At 36.8% G+C, this 14256-nt stretch overlaps 2 protein-coding genes across 4 annotated transcripts in view; both read right to left on the bottom strand.

Moving 5' to 3' along the window:
• The window catches only part of LOC107586230 (transmembrane protein 136-like), a 7503-nt gene extending 3924 nt beyond the window's left edge, over positions 1-3579 (bottom strand). The window contains exons 1-2 of one of the 3 annotated variants that reach the window (XM_016273491.1): positions 3264-3579; positions 1457-1667 (exon numbers count right to left, since the gene is read on the bottom strand). In XM_016273491.1, coding sequence (XP_016128977.1) covers positions 1457-1652 — 196 coding nt within the window. In that variant the 5' untranslated portion in view covers positions 1653-1667; positions 3264-3579. Of the gene's footprint in view, positions 1-1456; positions 1668-1749; positions 2361-3247 lie in introns of those variants that run through there. The other 2 variants (XM_016273490.1, XM_016273492.1) reach the window with 2 other exon arrangements.
• A 1172-nt stretch (positions 3580-4751) lies between these two features.
• Positions 4752-14256, bottom strand: part of LOC107586231 (out at first protein homolog) — a 20221-nt gene continuing 10716 nt past the window's right edge. The window contains exons 2-4 of the mRNA XM_016273493.1: positions 8133-8267; positions 7655-7835; positions 4752-6265 (exon numbers count right to left, since the gene is read on the bottom strand). Of these exons, the coding sequence (XP_016128979.1) occupies positions 5997-6265; positions 7655-7835; positions 8133-8267 (585 nt within the window). The 3' untranslated portion in view covers positions 4752-5996. The remainder of the gene's footprint in view (positions 6266-7654; positions 7836-8132; positions 8268-14256) is intronic.

Below are 14256 nucleotides of genomic sequence, written 5' to 3' on the forward strand. Positions count from 1 at the left end.
AATGTCGTTAGTTTTACCATCAGTTCAAGCCTGAAAGGGCAACAGAGTCGCATGACAGACACAGTGATGATGCAGTACACAAGCCGCGGTTAAGACAGCTGACGTGCTATGATTTCTGACAGGCAGTTCACTCTCCTGTGATGTGACCCTGTTCCCCTCACTCACACACACACGACGCGTTACTCTGTGCTGCGCAAAACTCTGCATTTGAACAGTCAATAGCAAATACTTAAAACTAATAACAAAACATACTTACAGTCGCTGATTCAGAAGCGCCAGATTGTCATAGCAAAGTCATTATTGACCCTTTTTTTTTTTTTTTTAGAAATAGCCTTTGTGCACAGCCAGCCTTGTACTCTTCTAGGTTAAAAAAAAACTGTCGTCCATAAAATGCCTTGCACAAATTCGAACATCTGGGTTGTGCTGTTCTGTTGTAAATAAATCTTAATCAATGATTCCTAATTGCATCTACTTCCGGAAGGCCAAGTAAAGTGCTTTTGCTTTCGCACTAAATCACAGCGTCTCGCTGACATGGCTGCATCAACACTACTGCGTTCCTGAAACCACGCCTTCTTTCTTTGCGTGCACATTTGGGCAGCATTATGCTAATATTTCCACATAGTGACGTATGGGGGCGTGTTAGAACGAGCCATTTTTGGTAGGCGTGGTTGACTCTTAACTTTTATAAAGAATATCTCTTTGGATTTGCGACTTTAGTCTTTGCAACTCTACAGATCTTCTTTATGCACCAAGAGCTTATAACACTCCAAAGAGAAAGGAAAACTTGAAATCGCATCATATGACCCCTTTAATAAAACAGTAGGCGAGATGACTTACAACTTCAACTGAGATTCCATAATGCGAAAGAGTTGTAAATGGCAGTGAAATGGCGCAACTGACATCGTAAGTCGTTTTACTGTCGCAAACTTATCAAATGTAATACCTATTTTGGACACAGCAACGAAATTGCCACCAGCTACTGGTGGTTTTAGTTTTATATATATATTTTTTTTTCATATTTTAATATTAAAAATTTCGCATTTGAAAAACTAATCTCTTAGCATTAATTATGCAATTGCAATCAAAAGGAAAACTTGAAATCGCATCATATGACCCCTTTAATAAAACAGTAGGCGAGATGACTTACAACTTCAACTGAGATTCCATAATGCGAAAGAGTTGTAAATGGCAGTGAAATGGCGCAACTGACATCGTAAGTCGTTTTACTGTCGCAAACTTATCAAATGTAATACCTATTTTGGACACAGCAACGGAATTGCCACCAGCTACTGGTGGTTTTAGTTTTATATATATATTTTTTTTTTCATATTTTAATATTAAAAATTTCGCATTTGAAAAACTAATCTCTTAGCATTAATTATGCAATTGCAATCATTAAATAGTCTCTAAATATCATACACCCCTATTATATATATTAGCATTTAGTACATCTTGCCTGGGTAGGTGAAAGGCCACGGTCCATCTATGTATCCAATGTAAGCAGTTATACAGACTGCAAGGATGCCATGGAATAGTGTAACTAGCCGACAGTTCCATTCATAGCCGCAAGAGCCATTTGTGTAGCACAGCAAAGCATAAAGAGCAATCCACCCAGCTAAGCACACTCCGACTCCCAGCACCAATGGCGACATCTTTATTCTGTGAACCTAATCAAATACAATGAGCTGTCACATTCACAAAACACTTTATCATGTTAGATAGCATGCATGCATTCATGAGAGTACTTACGTGAAGCACCACAGCACTTGGGAGTGACTGTCCAAAAAAAATGACACTTTTCCTTTGATTCTGATGTGGAATAAGCGCTAAAACCACTCAAGTATGTCTGAAGGGCTAGCAGTGGATTTCACATTAACAGTTGAGAAATACAAGAGTCTGGCTTGTATCTGGGTGTGTCAAAAGTAGACCAAAAGTTACTGTGGCAACCTTATCCACACAGCTCTTAATCCTAATGTTGTCCGAACCTCGGATGTAAAGCAGCTGATGTTGAACTAGGTCAGTACTAGGTTACTTTATTTTAACATATATATCCAGACACTGATGTAGCCTGTATGCAAGTTTGAGAACTGAGAAAGCGTTCTTATTCATAGCAGGTTTAATAAGAAATAATTGATCAAATAAACACTCAAAAGTTACTGTGGCAACCTTATCCACAGCTCTTTATCCTAATGTTGGCCGAACCTTGGAAATAAAGCAGTTTAGTGTCAATATTAGGTTATTTTATTAAACATATATATCAAAATACTGATATAGGTTTGGGAAATGAGAAAGGATTCTAATTCTTATACATACAGCTCTTTATCCTAATGTTGTCTGAACTATGGAAGTGAAGCAGTTGAACTATGTAAATATTAGGTTATTTTACCGAACATACATCAGGATACTGATATGTAGGTTTTGGAACTGAGAAAGGGTTCTTATTCATATTTATAACGGATTCAGTAAAAAAATAGTAAAATTAATAATTAATAATTGAAATAAATACATTATAAACACTAACTAAAATAAATTAATTTAAAACATGCTCCTGCTTCAAGCAAAATTATGCAATGAAAACAAAAAAAATGGTCACTTTCAATCATATGAGCCAGGACGCTTTTGGTTAATCAAAAACATACAATGCGAACCGTCTAGTTTGATTCATTTTTGGTTAATCAAAAACACAAAGCAAACTGTGTAGTCTGATTAATTAGCAATTAGCAAAAGAAACAGACGAATAAAAACAAATGTTACCAACGTTTGTGTTTATTATTTTTCTATAATATATATATATGTAGAGTCAAATGTTGCACTGCATTTATATCACTTCTAAAAAAGTAAAATAAATAAAAAAAATGCTTTTCTGTTTTCTATAATCCGTTTTATTGGAATATGAAATTATCTGACCATTTGGCTTTTTTTTTTTCAGATGCATTCATTAAAAGTGCTACTAGAAGCATGGTTAATAGAACAGTTTAGGAATCGTTCAATTTCTTACGATTCCCATCCCTACTGTTGCCAAAGAGTCATAGTTATATATATATATATATATCTCTCTCTTTCTCAAATAGTATTAGTTCACAGTGCAAAACAGATAGCCTACTGCTGGATCCAGGCTGGCTAATCTTCTGAGCTGTGGGCTGACTGAGGTTAAATTAATTACCACCCTTCATTAAATTAAGATGAGCGGGTTCAACTTGTAGCCATGAAATTAAATCTGTTGTTTAAAAAAGGAAAAAGTATATACCTCTAAAAATAGTCACCTCAAAAGCATGTTCATTGACAGGCCGGAGGGTTCTTGAGGCTCAGCATGGATGCTGTCTGCTTCCTCCGTGCCTCCCGTTTCTGCATCACGTAACGTTACAGAAGCGCAGCAGCGGAGCGGACGCAAGACCTCGAGGGATCAGCTCCGGCATCGTCTTGGAGATAGTAACAGTTACGCAAGTCAGCACACAAACAAAAGCCACATTTCAGCCTCTCGGTCCCTCTGCGGCTGGACAACAGCGAGGATGGCAACAAAGAGGAAGACGCATCCTCACAGCACGGCGACCTCTGCTGGTACGGACCGCGGCCTTCCTTCACAACAAATTACAACGTAACCATAGTTACCGCTGTTGTTAGTTAGTACGAAGGTCTTCTATACTCTTTGGTATGGTCACTACTTTAAAACAATAATCAGTTATCATGACATTTGATTCGAGCAGTGTTTCTGCCATTTTCATTTTTATGACGTGGCCTAAATTTCTAGTCAGATTATAATAACAATGACTGTAGTAAGTATTTTGGCGGCAAAACTATACCTTTTAATTTTTAATAACAGTAACCGTTCAAATAAACAAGTGCATCTTGAGAAAAATCTGGAAATATATATGCTAAGCGTTCAATACAACGAGAAAAAAAATGGACAAATTATCACTACTACTACTACTGCTACTAATGATAATAATTCAGAGAGATTGACTTTTTTTGCTTTTAAAAGCTATAGGCTTGTTGACCAGAGTAGCAAGTTGTTACAAATTTATTTAAATAAAATATCTATATGGTGTCGCATTGCATTGTCAGTGAACAAGTAACTAACTCTTTATTCAATAATAACATCTCCAATGAATAATGTTTCATACGTAATATTAAATGAACATAATAATGCTTATATTAGGTAGAGTACTTTAATTATAGAGTGCAAGATGATTTGATTCCAGTACACTACTATTCAAAAGTGTAGGTTAGGATACAAAAATATATATATTTACAAAAGTCTCTTATGCTCCCCAAGGCTGTATTTATTTAATGAAAATACAGCAAAAATATTATTACAATTTCAAATATCTGTTTTCTACTTTAATGTTCTTTCAAATGTAATTTATTCCTGATATAGCAAAGCTGAATTTTCAGCATCATTACTCCAGTCTTGAGTGTCACATGATCCTTCAGAAATCATTCTCATATGCTGATTTGATGCTCAAAAAACATTTCCTATTAATATCAATGTTGAAAACAGTTGTGCTGCTTGCTTTGAACTGTAGTGTATAACGAAACATTATATAATGCTTCAAGTTATTTAGAAAATGTTAAACATACAGGTAGGTTTGACACCATCACAATGTTGCAGCTCTGCAAAGGCTTTTAAAAACAACTTTGTTTTTCTAACTGTAAAAAAGACACCGGTTATAAAAGACAGTTTGCTGAAGGAGCTTTTATTTCAAATGACTTCATATTATGCCCATATTCATTTTCATAGGAAAATAGTTCCGATACTTTATTCATACCAGCTTTATCTGTAAAAAGAATCAGTAAACACTGAATCACCAAGGCACTTGTATCCCAGACAATGGCTGTTGTTTGGGGAGGTGTAATCTCAAAAAACATTTTTAACATAACACTTAAACTCTCTGAAACAAAATTAAATAAATCCGTATAAACATTTTAGTACCATGAACGACAACCGAATCACCTGTAGCATGTTAAACGCGAACATTCACATGTTAAGAGAGGCGAGTCGTGAGTTGAAGATGAATGTAGTGAAACAATAGAACGGTTTCTCTTCTTCATGATAGAGCTCAGTCTGCGGATTTGGTCCTGATAAATGAAAGTGATTTCTTCTAGTGCGTCTGATACCACACAAAAGGATGTGAATCCGTATTTGTGATGGTTTCACAGCTCTGCTGATGTTCTGAGGTCATGCTGATAGGAGGAGCCTGAGTGACAGTAATGCTGCAAAACCCGAAGATGGCAGTGTTGGATGCACAGATTTCATCAGCCTGATGCCCTTCTCAGTACTTTCTATCCCTCAGAACATACACTTACTTTGGTTTCCTCACTTCACTTTTGAAGTATTGTCTGTTCCCAACTAATCAGAGGCCATACTTCAAACTGTATTGATCCAACTGGTCCTTAAATGATACTGTTGTGCAAGTCCATCCTTATGAAAATGAAAACACACACTCCCAAAGAATCCCAGCATTAAGACTTACGGTGAGATAATTCACATGATTGAATCGGTCTGAATTAAAAGTGATCAATGATTGATTAATAGCGTTTTCTGTCTGCACCAATATTAATCAAAGCATGTATATGTTCACCACAGTGCTTTGAATCTAACAGTCAAAATATAAAACTAAAAAGAGCGAGAAAAAAGGCATTTTCTCTGAACGTGTGCGCTGTGCTTAAGTGTCTTCAATCGTATCCCACTGCCAAATAAATAATACCAGTTTCAGAAAAAAAAGAAAATTGTCAACCTGACGAGATCCAGCTAATTTTAAGATTACATCTTGTTATATAGAGACTAATTCACAGGTTGCTCGTCCCAGACTCAATTGGGTCTCAATTCCATTCCATAGTGCTGGTAAGAGCAGGAAGAGCTTTAAAACTACTGACCTCAAAACTTGCCATCCACACCCATCCAGCATCATTTCTGCTCTGTGCATAAGGCACGAGTTTGAAGGCTTGGAGGTGGTGAAGGTCACATTAAATATGTTTTTGCAGAAGCATATGTGGTTCTAGGTCTCTTCCTCCCATAGGCACAGCTGTTTGTGGGGCACGTAGTAAGTAAACTGGTAGCCTTTGCTGCAGCTCTTGATGCCGCATTTATACGGGCTGCCCCTGCCAGAGACGTCTCTGTTGCGGCAGTACTTCAGCAGGCAGGGGTACCATTCCAGTCTGAGGTTGTAGCTACAGGAGCACGGCTGCCACAGGTCCTTCACTGTCCCGCAGCTCTGCAGGCCTGGCACCTCCACGGCTTGAGGCTCGAACATGGAGCCCTCCATGCCTGAAGAATCGGAAAAATAATTTATTATAGTTTAACGATCATCAAGCTTCAAGCTATGTAGGTCAGTGGGGCATTACAAATGCAGATGTGTTCCAATTAAAACAGTAATGCATCTGTACTGGGACTAACTACATTAAATTGATGAGGAAAAGAGTTGGATAAAGCTCAAACTTTTTTTTTTTAAATATTGTTTTACTGTCGCCATGTCTATAATGACAGTTAAACATGATAATTCAAGTAAAGAGCCTCATTATTTAATAGAAGTATTTAACCCAATTAAACCATAAAATTAATTAAAAATAGAAAATTTACAAATATAGCCTAAATATACTTTTAAAAATCACATTATTTTTCACTCTATATTCGAGATACCATAATTCATTTTAATTATTCATAATAATTTCATTTATATTTTTATATGATATTAATAGACAATAGATATAGAGAGACAGAGGTTATATATTACAATTATTAAAAATCACATCACTTTTAATTATAAAAATGTTCTTGATGCATCATTTATTTTATTCTTACTAATATCATTCATATATTTGATATCAAATATTTTTATTCTGCTCTTTAATTATTAAAAATCACATAACTTCTTTTTATATATATACAATATATATTTATATTATACAAACATATAATTTTTGTATTGAAAAGTTGGTCAAACTTTATTTAAGGTCCAATTCTCGCTATTTACAAATCATTAACTACAACTTTTGCCTCAAACTCCTAATTTGCGGCTTATGAATAGTTAGTAAGGTAGTTGTTAAGTTTAGGTATTGGGTAGGATTATGGATGTAGAATATGGTCATGCAGAATATATGCTTTATAAGTACTAATAAACAGCCAATAGGTTAATAATAAGCATTCTAATAAGCAACTAGTTAATAGTGAGAATTGGTCCCTATACTAAGTGTTACTGAAATGTTTTGTCTAAATGTTCTATATGTTCAATATTATTCATACATATATACAAATACATATTTACATATACAATATATAAACACATTTAAAATATATTTATACACATTTATATTTATATTAATTTATAACCTGGTTTCATCCTTTCTTGGCATCAAAACTTATTCAATGTTTAAAAATTGAATCAATGTTTCAAAGACTATCATTTCAATCATGAAAATACACTTTTGTTGGTATCTTTAATTCACCATTAAAGCCTGATGTGTCAAATGATACATGACCTACAGTGTGCATTCTTGAAATGCACTTAATTTACTTTTTACATATTTTGTCTACAGGTTATTGTGGGACTATTATTTCATACATCAGGCTACAGAGGGTTAATAAGTGAAGTGCACTATGTCAGCGATATGCTGGGTTTGGTAGGGTGTAATTAAGGGACGCAGTAAGCATGCTTGCCTCTGTCCAGCCAGTGTCTGACATCAGCCTCGCGTGTGTACACGGCCTCGCGGGCGACGCTGCACATGTTGTGGATGTGGGCGCTCAGCTGCCACGTCCGTGTCAAATTAACTGCTACGTTCATGCTCAGCATCTCCGTGCTCCTCTTCTCTTCCGCTGTGCGGATGGCCTGGGGATTTTTCTGTAATACAAAAAGGAAGATTTTAGTATTAGTCCTGTCGTTCTTTAAAGCTAGATGTTTCCAGTCTTTTCTCACACCTTTCATTCATATTCACACATCTAAGACCTTGGCCGCCCTCCCAGGAACTACTCATCAAAGGCCTTTTACAGCCTTGTTCCTCTGAGATCTCCCATTTAAAACATCACACTCCTACGCAACAGTTAACCCATGAGCTCAACTCTAACACCCAGCATCTGCTTGTTTTCACCCCAGTGACTGTCATCAGCCTCTGAGGGAGCCTGGGAGCAATGGACTGACCTGTCGGAGTCTGGCCATGGACTCGCTGGGGATGATCTCATTGTGGTTGAGCCGTGTGATGAAGCAGAGCGCCTGGTACTGGCTCTGCCCTCTCTCCAGCTCTCCCAGGATCAGCGCCCGGAAGATCTTCACATCCTGCGAAGAAAAACATGTAGTCATCTTTCAACTGTACCACTCCTTAAGAAACGCACTAGCGGTCAAAAGTTAATTGAAGTAATTACATTTTTTTTTAAATGTTTTTGAAATAAGCTTTTATTGAGTTGGCACCAATAGCCTCGTGGGCAGCGTGCCGAGATATAGTACTGTTGCGCTTCGGACGTCACGAGTTTCGAATTCCCAGCTCGTGGACCTTTCCCGATCCCGTCCCCTTCTTTCTCTCCCACTTCACTTCCCACTTAACTATCCTATCATAAAAAATGGCAAAAATAAATCTTAAAAAAAAAAAACAGAAATAAGTTTCTATTCAAACAAAAATTCAGTAAAAACAGTACTAAAATTAGCATGTTAAATATTTTTTGCATTTTTTTTCTGTGATGGCAAAACTGAATTTTCAGCAGTCTTCAGTGTCTTCAGTCTCCATAAATTGTTCTAATATGCTGATTTCATGCTCAATTATTGGCACTCCATTATTTTTAATGGTTCTTATGATTATTAACATTAAAATGTGTTTTTTTTTTAATGGAAATTCATGTCATGTTTTTTGCTGAACAAGTTTAATGAAAAACATTTATTTTAAATATTTTGCGACAGTATCATTTAAGGACCAAGTAATTTACAGTATAATATATAATTACATCTTGACTGTCATTTTTGATTAATTTAATACTTTCCTTTAAAAATAAATAAATAAATCTTACTTACCCCAAACCTTTGAATGGTATATTATCACACTTTCCTCCAAAATATTAAGCAGTTTTTTTCAACATTGATAAAAATAAGAAATGTTTCTTGAGCATCAAATCTACATCTAATATGATCAAATTATTTCTGAAGGATCAAGTGACATTGAAAACTGGAGTAATGGCTGCTGAAAATGGCATATGGCATCAAATACCAATCAATTTGTTTCATTCTGGCTCCTAAATTCTCGCTTTTTACCATATGAAAGTCAGCCGTTGACCTTCAAGTTTACAGTCAGACCCTCATTAGAAGATTTTATAGCATTTCAGCCCAGAACAACAGAGAGACACTGTATATTTCAGCACATCATTGAGTTGCTGTTAGCAACCAGACCAGATATCTGGCAGCACCCCTGTGCCTATAAAGACTTCCATGTAAAGGCATTATGGGAAACCCCAGAGAGGAAAGCAAGGCCGTGGACCTGTCTACCCATTCATCAGTTTCTCCTTGCTCTGGCATCCCCATGACTCTGCCAGCAGAAGACACACACATTCTCCTCACTCCCTCCTCCTCTTGTTGTTTTTCACAGTAAGGTCTTGAGCACTGAGCCGACAGAAGGGAGCAAGCTTTCAGGGTTTCACTCACAAAGTAGGAGGTTTTCTCAGTCAATCCAAACAAACAAGCCCAAGCTGTCTTTGTTTGCTCTGGAGCTCTCATCTCACCCACTTTCTAGAATCTTCCATCTGGTTTCCAGAGTTGGTCAACCCCAAACTCAAGGAGCAGCAGTCTCACTGAGCTCGTGGCAGATAGACAGCCAAGAATCATTCCCCTCCTCTAGCATTCTATTTGAATGACAATGATCTTATTTGTAAAGTTTTGCCTGAGGGTGTAAATTCAGTTCCGCAGACAAACTTTGCGATTGCTATCCAATCCAAATTAAACGTCTGCTTTTCTTGCGTAAACTTGGCAATTTTTTTTAGAACAAATTACCTGCTTTTCTGTGGACGACTAGGAATGGCACTTAAAATAATATTAAAAAGTATTTTAAAAAATCACTTTATAAATTAACAAATAAATACAAAAAAAATTGTAGTTAATATGTTTTTAAACAATACTTTTATTTAGCAAGGATGCATTTAATTGATCGAAGGTGACATTGAAGACTTTCAAATGAATGCTGTTCATATACAAATATATACACACACACACACACACAACAGCTTGCAATAACTGCATGACTTTAATACTTCAAAAGATTACAAAAAGCTAAAAAAAAAAAGATTTAGGTTGACAGAGAGCAGACTGGACACATGACTGTTACATACAGTGGGTACGGAAAGTATTCAGACCCCCTTAAATTTTTCACTCTTTGTTATATTGCAGCCATTTGCTAAAATAATTTAAGTTAATTTTTTTTCCTCATTAATGTACACACAGCACCCCATATTGACAGAAAAACACAGAATTGTTGACATTTTTGCAGATTTATTAAAAAAGAAAAACTGAAATATCACATGGTCCTAAGTATTCAGACCCTTTGCTGTGACACTCATATATTTAACTCAAATGGCTAAATGGCTGCAATATAACAAAGAGTGAAAAATTTAAGGGGGTCTGAATACTTTCGGTACCCACTGTATGTATATATATATATATATATAACATTTTTGATCATTTTTAATAAAAAAAAATTCCATTATAAATAGCTTCAACTTATTTTTAATCTTATTTTTTAAGCAGATTTTTCCATTTCTGACTAGATAGGAATGTCTGTGATTCTAGATATATGCTACCATTCAAAAGTTGGCTTCAGTAGGATAAATACTTTTATTAAGTAAAGATGCATTAAATTGACAAAAAAAATGACAAAAACATTCATAATGTTAAAAAATGATAAATGTTTCTATTTTAAATAAATGCTATTCTTTTAAACTTTCTATTCAAAGAATTTAGGAAAAAAGTATTTTAACAAAAATAATAAAGCAGCACAACTGTGTTCAACCTTTTATAATAACAGGAAATGTTATCAACATTGATAATAATAATAGAAAACATTTTAAATATGAATCATATTTCATAATATTACTTTTTACTGTAAACGACGCCAAACCTTTGAAAATTAGTGTATTTTTACAATGCTTAAGCTAAGGCCGTTGTTATTTTAAGCTCCGGCACTAGAAGGACCTCCCAGCCGGCGGACAGGCGGTTTGGTTTGAGAAGGGGGCGTTGGTGGGGGAACTGCTCTAGGCACTCAGTGTAATTACAGGGAAGTGTTGGCGTCACTGCTCTGCAAACACCTCGATGACAACAGGGAGAAACCCAGCAAACTGACACTACACAGGTAGACCACTCACATCTGCTGACACGAGCTGACCTGATATCAGTAGCTCAATCATTGATTTCTCTTTACAACTACACTTTATCTTCATTGCTTGGCCATTTCCTCTTTCCTTATCTGTGGTGAGTATCTCTTTCGCTTCCTCCGGGGTCTTGTTACAATTCTCTGTTTGACCCCTTCCATGCAGGAACATGTCTAAGCCAGGTTAGCGAGGAAATACTTCAGTCACCTTGATCCTGGGCTCAGTTTTTCATTCATTCGCCCACCTTCAGCAGGTCTACCAAATGCCCAGATTAGAGGCTGAACATAAATATTAGTGCCGAAAAGTTTATTTTGACAGTCCTGAAGAAATATATGGCATCTCTGAAGTCAACGCAAACATTAGCTTCTGCTCCTGGTCCTGCTGCAGGATCACAGCGTGTTTGTTTGGACTAAGCTGACGTCTGACTGTGGCACTGTCACAAAACTTGGCACTGCTTTCACTGTCCGTTCCAAACGGTGCTCATTCCATAAAATTCACGTCAGATATACAATGTTGATTCATTATCAAGAAAAATAAAGTCATAGATGAAAGGTTGGCTGCACCAAAGATATTTTGAAAGATGATTCCACTGTTTGCCCATGCAATGAAATTCAGTGGAGTCCAAAGCAGCATTGGTTCCCATTGACTTGCAATGAATGTGTGTGGGGGGGGACAGACATTTGTCAAAATATAAGGATAAGTAAATTAATAATTAGTCTTATATATATATATATAATTCTCTTTTACTCACCAGTGCTGCGTTTAATTGATCAAAAACACAATAAACACAATCTGAATTTTCAGTAGCCATTACTTTAGTCTTCAGAGTCACAACAACATCCAACAATCATTCTATGCTGATTTGGTTCTTATTATTACCCAATGTTGAGAACTAGGGTTCGAAATGTGATTTTCAGGGCCGATGCCAATACCGGTTATTACATATCAAGTAGACCGATAACCAATATATATGTCTTGTGTAAAAATTTAAATTAATGTCAAAATTAAGAATAACAAGGGCTCTGACAGAAACTTTCTTTAAATGCTTTTAAATTATTTTATCGGCACATCAGTTTTGAAAATGACCGATAACCATAAAAATGCTTAATATCGGCCAGGCCGATAATTGGTCGACCCCTATTTGCTGCTTTAAATTTTTTGTTCAAACTGATATACTTTTTAGAATTCTCTAATGACTAGAATGTTCTAAAGAACAGCATTTATTTTGTAATAGACATTTTTGGTAACATTAAACATTATTTACCGTCTCTTTTGATAAGAGACCTCTTTCAAAAAATAACAATAATAATTATTCCAAACTTTTGACTGTTAGTGTAACTTAGGGGTCCCCAAACTACGGCCCGCGGGCCGAATGCGGCTCACCCCCACATTTGGACCGACCCTCTGAACAATGCTAGAGACATATTTTGAAAATGTAATTTTAAATATACGGTTTCACTTATATCATGTCTATATTTGATAATAAATATTGGCTTTCAGACTAAAATTTCCCTTAGTTATTAACGTAGCCTAATTATTTGTTAAATTCACCTACCAACAGAATGGTATGTTCAACATAACGTACCATCGCGATCGAACCGGTGACGCGCGAACCAGCGAAAAAATTCAAAGAGACGACAAAATGGCCAAGCGGTTGGGAAAGAGAAAGGTTGATTCAGAATGCAGGGTATTTAACCAAAAGTGGACAAGTGATTATTTTTTTGTTCAGTGCAAAGAAGTGGCTGTTTGTCTCATCTCTCAAGAAACAGTGTCTGTGTTCAAAGAATACAATCTTCACTGACACTATGAAACCCGCCACAGAGAAAAGTATGCTAGCTTGCAAGGCCAAATGAGAGCAGACAAAGTGTCGAAGCTAAAAAGTGTACTATCAGCTCAGCAGAATACATTTGTACGCCAAACCCAGCTGAACCAGTCATCCGTTCGAGCTAGCTAAACTGATTGCAACCAGCAGTAGGCCATTCAGTGACAGCGAGTTCGTCAAGAAATGTATGAATGCTGTTGCGGAGGAGGTGTGCCCTGATAAGAAAGATGTCTTAAATGCGGTGAGTCTGTCCGTAAGTACAGTCACCAGACGAATTGAAAAAATGGGGGATAATGTATATGCCCAGCTGCAGGAGAAAGTGAAAGAATTTGAATTTTTTTGCATTAACACTGGATGAGAGCAATGACGTGCAGGACACAGCACAGCTGCTAATTTTTCTTCGCGGAGTTAGCTCAAACTTTGAAGTGTCAGAGGAGCTAGCAGCCCTACAAAGTCTAAAAGGCACTACGACAGGGGAGGATATTTTTTGGTAAAGTGTACCAAACAATGGGAGAGCTGGGTCTAGACTGGTCTAAGCTGGCCATCACTACTGACAGGGCTCCTAGTATGGTTGGCGTGTCGAGGGGGCTTATAGGATGCATGAATAAAAAAAATGGAGGAAAGAGGTCTAACCCCACCGTTACAAGTCCACTGCCTGATTCACCAGCAAGCAGTCTGCTGCAAAGTTCTGAAGTGGGAATCAGTCATGAAGGTGGTGGTGTCATGAATAAACTTCATTAGAGCAAACAGACTTAAACACCGGCAGTTCCAAGCCTTTCTCGCCGAGCTAGAGTCTGCTCACGGAGATGTGCTTTACCACACTGAAGTCCGATGGTTTAGCTGCGGCAGAGTTTTGAGGAGCATTTTTCTTCTGACAAAGGGCAAAACTGTCCCAGAACTGATCAATGCAGAATGGAAATGGGACCTCGCCTTTTTAACAGATGTGACAGAAATGTTGAACGGCCTCAACTTGCAGCTCCAAGGCAAGGGGAAACTAATATGTGACATGTATTCCCACATAAAAGCATTTGAGGTGAAACTAGCACTGCTTGTGGGACAAGTGCAAAAGCAAGACTTCACTCATCTCCCCGTTACCCAAAGT

Source organism: Sinocyclocheilus grahami, unplaced genomic scaffold (assembly GCF_001515645.1).
Source record: "Sinocyclocheilus grahami isolate Dianchi unplaced genomic scaffold, SAMN03320097.WGS_v1.1 scaffold79.1, whole genome shotgun sequence".
Taxonomy (NCBI): domain Eukaryota; kingdom Metazoa; phylum Chordata; class Actinopteri; order Cypriniformes; family Cyprinidae; genus Sinocyclocheilus; species Sinocyclocheilus grahami.